At 34.3% G+C, this 12640-nt stretch overlaps 1 protein-coding gene across 1 annotated transcript in view; it reads right to left on the bottom strand.

Annotated features, from left to right (window-relative positions):
* ECT2 (epithelial cell transforming 2) overlaps positions 1 to 12640 on the bottom strand; it is a 60704-nt gene that overhangs the window by 36367 nt on the left and 11697 nt on the right. Inside the window, 7 exon segments of the mRNA XM_032842383.1 lie at positions 86 to 205; positions 4940 to 5076; positions 9260 to 9482; positions 10809 to 10871; positions 11323 to 11438; positions 11622 to 11752; positions 12460 to 12533. Of these exon segments, the coding sequence (XP_032698274.1) occupies positions 86 to 205; positions 4940 to 5076; positions 9260 to 9482; positions 10809 to 10871; positions 11323 to 11438; positions 11622 to 11752; positions 12460 to 12533 (864 nt within the window).

Below are 12640 nucleotides of genomic sequence, written 5' to 3'. Positions count from 1 at the left end.
TCATTTGGCCAATCAACAGTACTCGAGAAATTATACAAACACAATCCAAAAAGAATTACTTACCAACCTAACATATAAAATTTACCTTTATCTTCATGTGCACGTCAAAGATATCAGGGATACTACCAAAAATAGTCTTAATCTCTTCTGGTGCAAGGATAGGCCCGCCACGTTGTCCTTCCTCTTCCAAAGGTACTTGAAATAACTAGAAGATTTTAAAAAAAAAAAAAAAAAAAAGACTAGTTTAGATAGATTGCAGGAAAAGGAAAAAAAAAGCAATCAATAGTGATAAGAGGGGAGATATTAAGAGGTGCCTGGGTGGCTCAGTTGGTTAAATGTCTCCCTTTGGCTCAGGTCATGATCCCAGGGTCCTGGGATGGAGCTCTACATCAGTCTCTCTTCTCAGCAGGGAGTCTGCTTCTCCCTCTGCCTCTCCTCCCTTCTACTCACCACTCCTCACCCCTGGCTTGTGCTTTCTCTTACAAATAAACAGATAAAATCTTTAAAAAAAAATTTAAAAAGGGAGGAGATGTTAATGGAAAAGAAAGAACCAATTAAAAAAATACTTCTTAAATTTGAGAACTTTTTTCTTATAACATTTTCTATTTTATCCTATTTATTTATATATCTCTGTGTGTATACGCATTCCTTTAATAAAATGTTGTTAGAATCTAATAAAAGTTTATCACACAGTTCTACAAATCATTTAAATTGTTAGAAAACAAGAGTAATTTGTTTTTTTTTAAAGATATTATTTATTTATTTGAAAAGATTTTATTTATTTACTTGACAGAGAGAGGCAAGCAGAGAGCGAGGAGGAAGCAGGGTCCCTACTGAGTAGAGAGCCTGATACATACGGGGCTCAATCCCAGGACCCTGAGATCATGACCTGAGCAGAAGGCAGAGGCTTTAACTCACTGAGCCACCCGGGGGCCCCAAGAGTAATTTGTACTTTCTATTAAGTTACTAAGGAAGACAATAAGCAATCAGTTTTTTCCAGACATGCACTTAATATAAGTACTAAATGTCTTGACATAGTAGTGTAGACACCTGGTTTATAAATAGAAAAAAGACTGGATTTCAAACTAGAAGACCTGTTAATGTCTATATTGGTGCTTGTATCAATCTTAAAAAAAAAAAAAAAAAAAGGGAAAAACCTATAACTAATAAGTGAGCTTAGCAAGGTCACAGCTCAGCATTCAGATATGCATGTTCTCACTCCCTCTCTCTCAACACACAGATCACATTCCTATATACTAGTAATGTACAAATGAAAACCAAAATTCAAAAAGCAGTTCACTTACAATAAAGAACTAAAATTAGTGTAAATATAATAAAATATATACATCATGCTGAAAATTACAGGAAGTTGATGAAAGAAACCAAAGACCTAAATAAATAAGGACATGGACCAAAAGATTCAACACGGCAAGAAATGTCCATTCTTCCCCAATTTGATTTATTGATCTAACCCGATGTCAATCAAAATACCAGGACTTTTTGTAGATAAAGAAAACCTAATTCTAAAAATTTATATGTAAAGGCAAAGGAACATCTTTGTATAAAGTTTCAGTATTCATGACTGTGATACTGGTGAATGGAAAAATATATAAGATTAATATAGAATAGAAAAACATCCACAAACCAACACACACACAGATGACCAAGGCTTGTCATTCAACAAATGGTACTAAAACACCATTTGCCCTAGGCAAAAAAATAAACTAAAAATGGATCATAGGAGGTGCCTGGGTGGCTCAGTGGGTTAAAGCCTCTGCCTTCAGCTCAGGTCATGATCCCAGGGTCCTGGGACCGAGCCCCGCTGTGGACTCTGCTCAGCAGGGAGCCTTCTTCCCCATCTCTCTCTGCCTGCTTCTCTGCCTACTTGTGATCTCTGTCAAATAAATGAATAAAATCTTAAAAAAAAAAAAATGGATCATAGACCTAAGCAAAAAACCTAAAACTATGAAACATTTAGAAGAAAACATAAGAGAAAATCTTGTAATTTGGGCTTAGGTAAGAACTTTTAGATAAAAAAATCAAATGCATGAACTATAAAAGAAAAAAATTAATAATTAGACTTCATCAAAATTTAAAAGTTTTCAACCCAGAATAAAAAGACATGATAAGGGGGTGCCTGGGTGGCTCAGTTGTTGAGCATCTGGCTTCAGCTCAGGTCATGATCCCAGGGCCCTGGGATGGAGCCCCAAGTCAAGTTCCCTGCTCAGCAGGAAGCCTGCTTCTCCCTCCCCCACTCGCCCTGTTTGTATTACCTCTCTCACTGTTTCCCTCTCTGTAAAACAAATAAACAAAATCTTTAAAAAAAAAAAAAGACATCTTAGAGACTAGGAAAAGATATCTGCAAATCACATATCTGACAAAGGACTAGTATGCAAAATATATAAAGAATTCTCAAAACTCAAGAAGGAAACAACTCAATTAAAAATGGGCAAAATCTTAAGCAGTTATTTTATCAAAAAAAGATATAGAGAAGAGATGTTCAACATTATCAATCATTACAGAAATGAAAATTAAGGCCATAATAAGATACAATTACATACTTATCTGTGTGGCTAAAACAAAAAGTACTGATAATATCGAAACTGGTTGGGATGTGAGCAACTGGAACTCCCACACACGGATGGTAGAAATGCAAAATCGTAACCCCTCTGGAAAAGGGTATGACAGCTTCTTATAATGTTAAACATTACTTACCATATGATTAAACAATTCCACTTCCAGGTGTTTACTCAAGAGCAATGAAAATTTATGTTCACATAAAACCTATACATAAATGTTGATAACAGCTCTTTTTATAATCATCCAAACCAAAAACAACCCAAATGTTCTTTAAGGAGTCACCAAATAAAAATGTGGTACATCCATACAGTGGTATACTATTCAACAATAAAAAGGATCAAACTATTCACACAGACAAGTTAGAAGAACCTCAAAGGCTAAAAAATGCTAGTCCAATAGTTATATTAACTGTAATCCCATTCACAGGACATTCTCAAAAAATACAAAAATTTTCTTTAGAAAGACAAAATTATAGTGATAAAGAAGAAATCAGTGGTCACCAGGAGTTACCATGAGGAAAGGGTATGACTTATAAAGGAAAAGGAAGTACCAGGAGTTGGGGGGGGCAGATAGAAATGTTCTGTGTTCTGACTGTGGTAGAGGCTATACAAATTTTTTCATGTGTTAAAATTCATAGAACTGTACAAAGAAAGTCAATTTCACTGTATGATAATTTAAAAAGTAAAATTTTAAAAAGTCAATTGACTATTCAAACTAAAAATAATAATGTATTGTCGGGATCTTAATATATGTCAAGTAAAATGAACGCCAATAGCGCAAAGGAAGGAGGAGATGAAGTAAAAAAAACAAAAAAGCTAAAGATAAAAGGAAAATACATTATAAACAGTATATAACTATACAAACAGTATATAACTATAAACAGTGGGTTTATAGTAAGCATAGTGGTATGAGACTACCTACAGTCTAATAATTCAAGGGCTTGCTTTTTTTTTTTTAAGGCATTTTAGTGAATTTAATTGATATGCAAATTAAATTCTGAGACCCCCAGTGCATTTACCATGGCCTGAAAGGATTTACAGTTCTGGGTAATAAATGCTACCAAAGTACATGAACAGTATATGCCAAGGGGATTTTCTGCTACTTGACTACATTTTGGCTGACTATAAAAACTTAACTCATCTAGAAAGATTTCCCTTGAGGGAGAAGAGCAAAGCTGACTTAAAACAAGTAAAGTTCAATACAGCAGAGGGCCTCATAAACCCGTGACTACGGCTAAACAAATTAACTGTGAAGAATAACCTCTCCATGAATACCAAGAAAGAAGTCTTTCCATTTCTTATCCATGCATTTTATCAACAGCACAAGCAACTAAAGGCTATTATACTGAACACTAATGAGTTATATTAAGAATTCAAATAGAGGTCCATTAAAAATTAACCCCAATCAGAAATTCCCTATTATTTTTCTATTCGAAGACAAGCTTGATGGTATCAACTTTATTTTTCTGACAATCTGCTTTATAACCTAAAACAATCTATTCTCTCTGCAGATGCCAAAATAATATCCTAATATTGTCTTTCAGAACCTTGAATTTCAGTTTATTCTTAGTATCTTCTTCAATCGCATCCTATAAGGATCCATTAGAATTCTTCTTCTTTGGCAATAACTTCACAGTACATTTTAATGATTTGCAATGAGTTAACATTTATGACTAACCACTGCATATTCTAAGAAACTTGATACATGAAAGGATTACCAAAATACATCCATATTGTTATGCTTCATTGCTATTGCTTTTCACGTATTTACAGCAGTAAATAAAGCAATGACTCCTAGAATGCACACTTTCAGGAAACGCTACCTACCATATCCATGTATAAATATAAATAAATGCAGTATCATGACAGGGAACTTGTGAAGTTCTGTATCAAATAAAACTTGGTCTCCTCTAGATCATCTACAGAGGATCCTTCTCTTTTTAGTCACTATAGAAAAAGGTGTTATTTCTGTATGAATAAAAGCTACTATTGTAGTATGGCATTTCCCTAATAGCAGTTTTTTGTCATATATTTTCATTTTTATTACCTACATACAAATTCTACGCTTATATAATTTTCTTATAAGAAATATTATCTCTGGGCGCCTGGGTGGCTCAGTGGGTTAAGCCTCTGCCTTCGGCTCAGGTCATGATCTCAGGGTCCTGGGATTGAGTCCCGCATCGGGCTCTCTGCTCGGCAGGGAGCCTGCTTCCCCCCCCCCACCCCCGCCTGCCTCTCTGCCTACTTGTGATCTCTCTCTGTCAAATAAATAAATAAATTCTTTAAAAAAAAAAAAAGAAATATTATCTCTTAGATTTTTTTTAGTTACAACAGGGATCATTTTGCAACCAAACTTTTACCTGAATAATTGTGGCCAATATATTTACATAATTACTTTCAGTCTGATAAAGTTCTTTTGCAACTTGCCATCTGGCTGACTGCTTCGAAGGAACTGGAGTGGAATTTTTAGAAGACTTAGTACAAGACTTTGGTGTTTCTAAAAGGTAAAAAGGAAGAAAGATTTAATGAAAAACCAGATGTAAGTACCAGACATTCTGCAGATTTAAGAACAAAAAAGGGGTAAGTATATCCACTCTTAGAAATATACCCATTTAGCTTTTCATTAAAGTAAAATTTCCTCATTGGATAAGGCCAGAAAAAAATAATGGTCAAAAGTATCCATGACTCCAAATTGACAGATATTATACAAATAACTGGCCTGTACTCTTCAAAGATGTCAAAGTCATTAAAAACAAAGAAAGCTGAGGAACTATTCCAGATTAGAAGAGACTAGTGAGAGATAACAACCTATGATCCTGGACTGGACCCTAGACCAGAAAAAAGAATTTTTCTTTTCCTATAAAGGGTATTAGCTAAACAACTGATAAAAATTAAGTCAGTCATACTATTAATATCAACTTCCTAATTTACAATACCTCTACAGTAGCGGTACAAGAAATGTCCCTCTATTTCGGGAAACACACATTTAAGTATTTAGAAGAAAAGGCACATCATATCTGCAATTTAGTTTCAAACAGTACAGATACAAAAAATATGTGTACATATAGAAAAAGAATCAATGAATGCTAAAGCAAACATGGCAGAATATTTCCATTTGGGAATTCTGAGTAGAGTACTAGAATCTCTGTACTATTTTTGCAGCTTTTTGCAATCTGAAATTATTTCAAAATAAAAAGCTCAAATAATAAAATAAAATGAAGAACTATATAAAAATATTTAAGTTTAAGGATAAAAAGGTTATGATGACATAGTAAGAGAAAACTTACACATATAGAGGAAGGCTTCCTCAACAACACACAACAACATCAACTGCAAATTCTGTTAGTTTTCAACATAATATAAAACACCCAGTGCAACACAAAGTGGGAGGACACATTAGAATACTTTATATGTGTTTCAAAAAAGTTAAATTTCATAAAAGCTGGAGATATACTTTCTTACTCTAGATACGGTTAAAGTACTTTAACATAATGTACAGAATCTCCTAAGGGCAAGTTTTTAAATAAGAAAACAAATGTATAACACACAATGACATGACAAAAACAATATAAAGACCCAGTATATCATTTTTACTCAATGATAATTTTAAATATTAAAACAATGATGCATACTATGGAGTCTGAACGCTCTTTAAAGCTAACAGACCAAAAACTTTCCCACTTGCGATGCATTATTTCAGACTATTCTCCAGACCCAAGAGCTTCTGCTATTACATGTCAAGAAGAAAAATCTGACATACATTGATTCAATTTAATTATTGTGTTCACACAGTGATCTACTAACTGGGGATTCTATATAGAGCACCTAATATATTATATAGTTGTCATGTCTATTATCTTTAGTGATTCATTTCCTTCTCTATCCCCTAAACTGCATATTCAAAGTTTCAGTCCTTTATGATCAGCTCTTACCACCCCATGCCCAGTATGTCACAATCATAGAACCAACAAATTCTCAGACCTAAGTATCTAATCATAATCTTTCCACCCAAGCACCAAATTCAATTTTTCCAAATACCCGCCAGACATTTGTACCTCAATTTAACCTGGACAGTCTCTAAAACTACACTATCTTCCTCCAAAAGATAGACTTCTTATTTTTGTCAAGGTAACATTTCTTCTATTTTAATACTCTGCTGTCATCTCTTATTCCCTTCCTGTCACTCCATTCCATCACTATCTCCATAGTGCTTCCTACTTTCCTTTCCAACCATTAGCAACCCTGGTTCAGGGCTTTATCACCCTGTGGGCAAGCCACTGTAGATTACTTCATGGTCTAGCCATCTCTGAACAGTCTTCATTTTAATCATTCTTCAGAATAATCTACTACAAATTACCTACTCAATCAATTACTCTACTGCTCAATGTTTCTAAAGTTCATTATTAATGACAATACAAAGTTCAGACATACCAGTCTGATTTCAAAGTACTTTAATATTAGGCCCGAATTAACCTTTCCAATTTAATTATTACTCCTCCGTACTCGTAAGCAAACTGACCTATTCGTTATCCCTTAAAATGCAAGTTTGTATAGTATTATTTGTATTCTCACTCCCCTCATTGCTCAACTCCCCCTCAGTTTCCTGGGCCTTCTACAAGTTGACACTCAACTCCTTCCATGAATATTTACTGAGTACCTACTCTATACTAGGCATTGAAAACAAAGCAAAGTAGTAGACAAGGTTCTTGTTCTCTTAAAGCTTACATTCTGGTGAAACAAATAAAAAATATAATTTCTAACAGTGAAAACTATTGCTAAAAACAATCAGGTAATGGGTTAGTGAGAAGTGCTAGAACAGGGACTTAACTTCACAGAAAACACAAAAAGATTTCTTTAAGGCAAAGAGGGCAAGTATAAAGTTCCTGAGGTTTGAATGTAATGGAAATATCCAAAAATAACAGAGATAGTGTGACTGAAGCTTAGAGTATTATTGGAGAGCATGATATTGTCATATGAGGTTGGACATATGTGGGAAGGATCACATAGGAACTTGAAAGCTATGGTAATACAAAATCATGGGAATGACTTCAAGCACAGGACTGGCATGATCTAATTTATATGTATTTTAGGACCTAAGTGCTGCATATAGAATGGCACAAATGTGGGCACATGCTGACTCAGAAGAGCATGTGACTCTTAATCTCAGGGTCATGAGTTCAAACCCCACGCTGGATATAGACATTTCTTAAATAAATAAATATTTTAAAAAGGCAAAATGAATATAGAGAAAGCATTTAGGAGACCAACATAATCATCTAAGAGAGATCCATTTTATAGAAAAGGCTGATAAAGGAAGAGTGGCAAAGGAATAGAGTTGAGAGTGGTAGAGAGTATCAAAATCCAGAGTTTTAATTTGATTATGGTAGGTTTAAGATATGTATTAGACAAAGACAAGTAAGTATTAAGTAAGCAGTTGGACAGGGAAGAAGACATATTGGAGAGTCAACAGCATATGAATTTTTTTTTTCTATAATCATTTTTTTTAATTTATTTTCAGCATAACAGTATTCATTATTTTTGTACCACACCCAGTGCTCCATGTAATCCAGTGCCCTCTCTAATACCCACCACCTGGTTCCCCCAACCTCCCACCCCCCCCCACCTCTTCAAAAGCCATAGAATTCAATGAGACCAGTTAGGGAGAATACAATAGAGAAGAAATGACTCAGGAACAACATTCAATGGTTAGAACTGGAGAAGTTAGGCAAAGGAGAATGAGAAATGAGGTACAAAAGTTAAGAGAAAAATACTACATCCAGGAAGAAATAGCTATTCATGTGTTAAATGTTGCTGACTGCATAAAAACTGTCAGTCTTGGTGAACCTGCGTGGCTCAGCTGGTTAAGTGTCTGACTTCAGCTCAGATCATGATCTCAGGGTCCTGGGATTAAGCCCCACGTCAGCCTCTAGGCTCAGCAGGGCGTATGCTTGTCCCTCTGCCTCTCCCCTGGCTCATGCTTTTTCTCAAATAAATAAATAAAATCTTAAAAAAAAAACAAAAACAAAAAAAACTGTCAGTCTCCTCACCAAGAGCAATTTCATGTAGTAAGGGCTTAAGTTCAATTGGAATGGGTTGAAAAAGACAATGAAAAGCAAGGAAATGACACAACAGATCAAGGCAATTCTTTGAAGAGTACTCATGTCAAAGACAAAAAAGAACCGGAATAATAAGTAGAGAGAGTCATGGGGTCAAGAGGTTTTGATTATTTCTTGAATCTAAAAAACAACATATTTGTGTGAAGATTAAAAAATAAAAATACAGGGGAAAAATTGATGATCATGAGGAAAGTGTTAATTGTAGGGCCTTCCTATATCATTTGAGAACAAACTGAGCTCACCCTCCACAGATTTCACCGTACCAATTTTCTCCATAATACATGTGACACCCTCTGTGATCTTGTTTTGCTAATGTTAAGAATTTGCTCTTTGAACAGCTCTATCATTTTCTAGAGTGATATACAAATAAAATATAGAAAGCACTTAGCATATAATAAGCAATCATTAAATGGAAGCATTTTTCTGTGCTTTTTCTCCTCAGCTAGAACAAAGGTAATAAAAGGCAGAACCTTTCATATTCTCTGTGGTAGTGATTTATCTGTATTCTAGTAATTATTCCATTCCACTAAATTTTAATGATCAATTTTTTAAAATGTGAATTACCTCCATAGTTAATGCTAGACTCTGGTGTGTTGGAGATATCTAGAAGTGACCCTATAGAAAGGGAATGTTCAGCTGACGGGCGCTTACGGGGAGGAAAAGGTGACATGTCTGTCTCTCTTGAAAGCTGAGCAAGGGTCTCTTTTAAACGACGTCTTTTGCGATTGCTGTTTGGGGTATTTAGAGAAAGCAGTGACACTGATTTCTTGAGCTCAGGAGTATTAGCCTGCAATCAAAAGCACAAAAGCTCAATTTTACTTCCTTGGTTCTATACTGAGACAGGAGCAGAAGAAAAATATATTTACAAGTCTAACAAAATCTGGATTCTGCACAATAATTTTACCACTCCATACTCTGCCAGGTAGTTTAGAAGAGTCATAAAACACAACAGTCCAGGGACCACTGTAATTGCCCATCCCCAAGCACCTCATTCTGTTTCTTCACAGCTCTATCACCATTCCATATTCGTCCGTAAGCTTGTTTACTGTCTAGTCCCCCATTAGGCCATAAACTCCAGAGGGCAGGGACCACTCATAGTTTGTTCACTGCATCCTTAGCATTGAGCACAGTGCCTGGACATAATGCTCTCCAATATTTGCCAAATAACATTTGACTTTAAAAGTTCTCTCCTGAAATTTTAAGCAGTTTTTAAACTTTATGGGTAAGAGCCTTATGCTGAGAACAAGAGTCAGAAGACAAGACAATAGAGTACCTATCTAGATTTTATAGTAATACAATAAATCTGCACCTCACCTTCATTATTCCATTCAAATTAAATCTCCAACTAAAGAAAATCTTTAAGTCTGCTTCTACTACTTTATGCCACATTTTGGTGAATGATACCACTCTTCACCAATCTAGCATGAAGGTTCCATTTTCCTTGCCTACAATTTACTACTAGAGTCAGTTTTCTAATGACATCTCTTCTCTTAATATTCTTCAATGGTCCCCAATACTTAAATTCTTTAACATTATAAAAAACTCCTTAGTTCTACCTAAATCATAAGCTTTATTTGTTGGCCTTCTTTCCCACACTGTTTATCTAGAGCCACACTAAACTACCTGCTATTTCAATATACTTTTAAGCTTCACACCATCTCCATCTGCTATCAAACTTGAATGTCCTTACAAGATTAGCCTAGAAAGTTGGCTCAACATTTATTTGCTCTTTTCAGTCCTGCCCGAGTCTCTAAGTGAGGCTAGTTAAAGTAATTACTCAACTATAGTACATATTCTGCACTATAATTGTATTATCTATTTTTCCCTTAAGGTTCTAAGTTTCTAAAGATAGGATTTTATTGTTCATAGTGGCATCACTAAGAAGTACCACAAAATGACATATATTAGATTAAAGTAATTCTATTGCATTAGTTTTACTTAAATCTACACAAACTGTTACTCAGTATCTAATTGTTCAATTATTCTCAAACTCTTAAACATGACATAAAAGATGATTGGTATGCCAATTCTACCATGCTCTTTTTGGACAGAAATGTTATCTTTACACAATCAAATCCACAGAACAAATGACTAATGGACAAAAAAAGCATACCTTTTCATATAAATACATAGTTTCTCCAGCTCGGGCATCCATTTGAATGCTCCCCCAGAACCACTAGGTAGGAGAAAAAAAAATTTAATTAAGAATTTATCTTATCAGAGAAGTGATTAGTAGTATTTTTAAAAAACCAATCTTGGAGCTTCTAGCTGACTCAGTTGGTAGAACATGCAAATCTCAATTTCGGTGTCATGAGTTCAAGTCCCGCATTGGGTGTGGAGCTTACGTTAGATAAAAAATAAAATAAAAATAAAATTCTATATATTTAAAAAAAAAAAAAAAAGCCAGGGGTGCCTGAATGGCTCAGTGGGTTAAGCCTCTGCCTTCAGCTCAGGTCATGATCTCAGGGTCCTGGGAGCGAGTCCCGAATCAGGCTCTCTGCTCAGCAGGGAGCCTGCTTCCCCCACCCTCTCTGTCTGCTTGTGACCTCTCTCTCTCTGTGTCAAATAGATAAATAGAATCTTTAAAAAAAAAAAAAAAAAGCCAATCTTATTCTAGAATTACTTGCCTCCTGCTTGACCACATAAAGTTTTTTCGAAGGTTCAAATGGAAGTTCTTTTACTACATTCTCTTCAACTACAAGGTGAGTGCATCTTTCATCTCCAACAGGTAAACAGTTACCTCCTAAAGAGAAATACATGCAAGCATAAAAAAACTGAACTATTTATCTCCAAACCTGAATTTTTAAAGAGGCATATTCTCCAGGAGATGATTAAGCAAGAGTGGGGAAAAAATATAACTTTTAAATTATAGTATATTCAAAAAATAAATAAATAAATAAAAAATAAAAAATATAGTACATTCTACCTTGCATTTTAGTCATTTCTTCCATATTGGTTTTTTCTTCATCTGAAAATCCTAAGAAACTTAAAATGCAATCTTGAAAAGGAGGAACTTTAAATTCATTTCTAAAGTCATCAACTGAAGCACAGAAATCCCTAAAAAGAAAATACACTCTTCTAAAACCAGCTTAACTTAAATTCAGTTAAGTATATCAATTTATAAATCTATAATAATTCTCAAGGTTTTCAGGATATCTACTTATTGAAAATATTTTACATGTAGTCCTGAAATGTTCACAAAAACATCAGTTAAAAAAAAAAATTGGTGCATCCTTGGTAATCCCCAAAGTAACTTCTAACAAAATTCGATCACAAGTAGTCTTTACAAGATTCAAATCCTTGCTCTGTATATGAAATATTCTCTGTATTCCAGGGGTTTTATAGTTTCATGAAATGTTAAGTAATGATGTAGTAGAATAGCAAGGAATTTCGAAGTTGGAAAGCTTAACACGTTACCAATTGTAATCACCACTTAGAAAGTAACCAGAAAAACACAGTGAAAAAATGTAACAATCTAAATATCCAGATGCATTAAGTTTTTACCTAATAGTTTTAAAATGCTAATGATAATCAAAATTATTTCACAAGGAAGAGTCTGAAGATATCACAGACTTCTTCCAACTTTTAATTTTTTATAATTTTTTTTTATAACTTTGCTCCTCCTAGACTTTATTCTTTAGGCTACCTAAAGACTAAATTCATTTTGTCTATGCTATCCATGAATTTAAGGGTTTGGACACTTGGATTTATCTTCATAACATACTTAATTCAAATATTGAACTACTGAATTTCTAAACACTTACTGTTCATTCCGCCTTTCCCAAGCTTTATAAATCCATTCTGACTTCATAATTGGAGTGCCCAGACTCACAGCAATCTAAAAATATAAACATTAATTACAATGAATTTTCACCTTAAATAACTGCATTCATGGAATTTCTAAGCAGTTTTACACACAGAGATTTTTGCAGCTTTAGATCATTA

This window comes from Lontra canadensis, unplaced genomic scaffold, assembly GCF_010015895.1.
Source record: "Lontra canadensis isolate GAN:19392208 unplaced genomic scaffold, GSC_riverotter_1.0 scaffold129, whole genome shotgun sequence".
Taxonomy (NCBI): domain Eukaryota; kingdom Metazoa; phylum Chordata; class Mammalia; order Carnivora; family Mustelidae; genus Lontra; species Lontra canadensis.
This window is presented reverse-complemented; position numbering and strand designations above follow the sequence as displayed.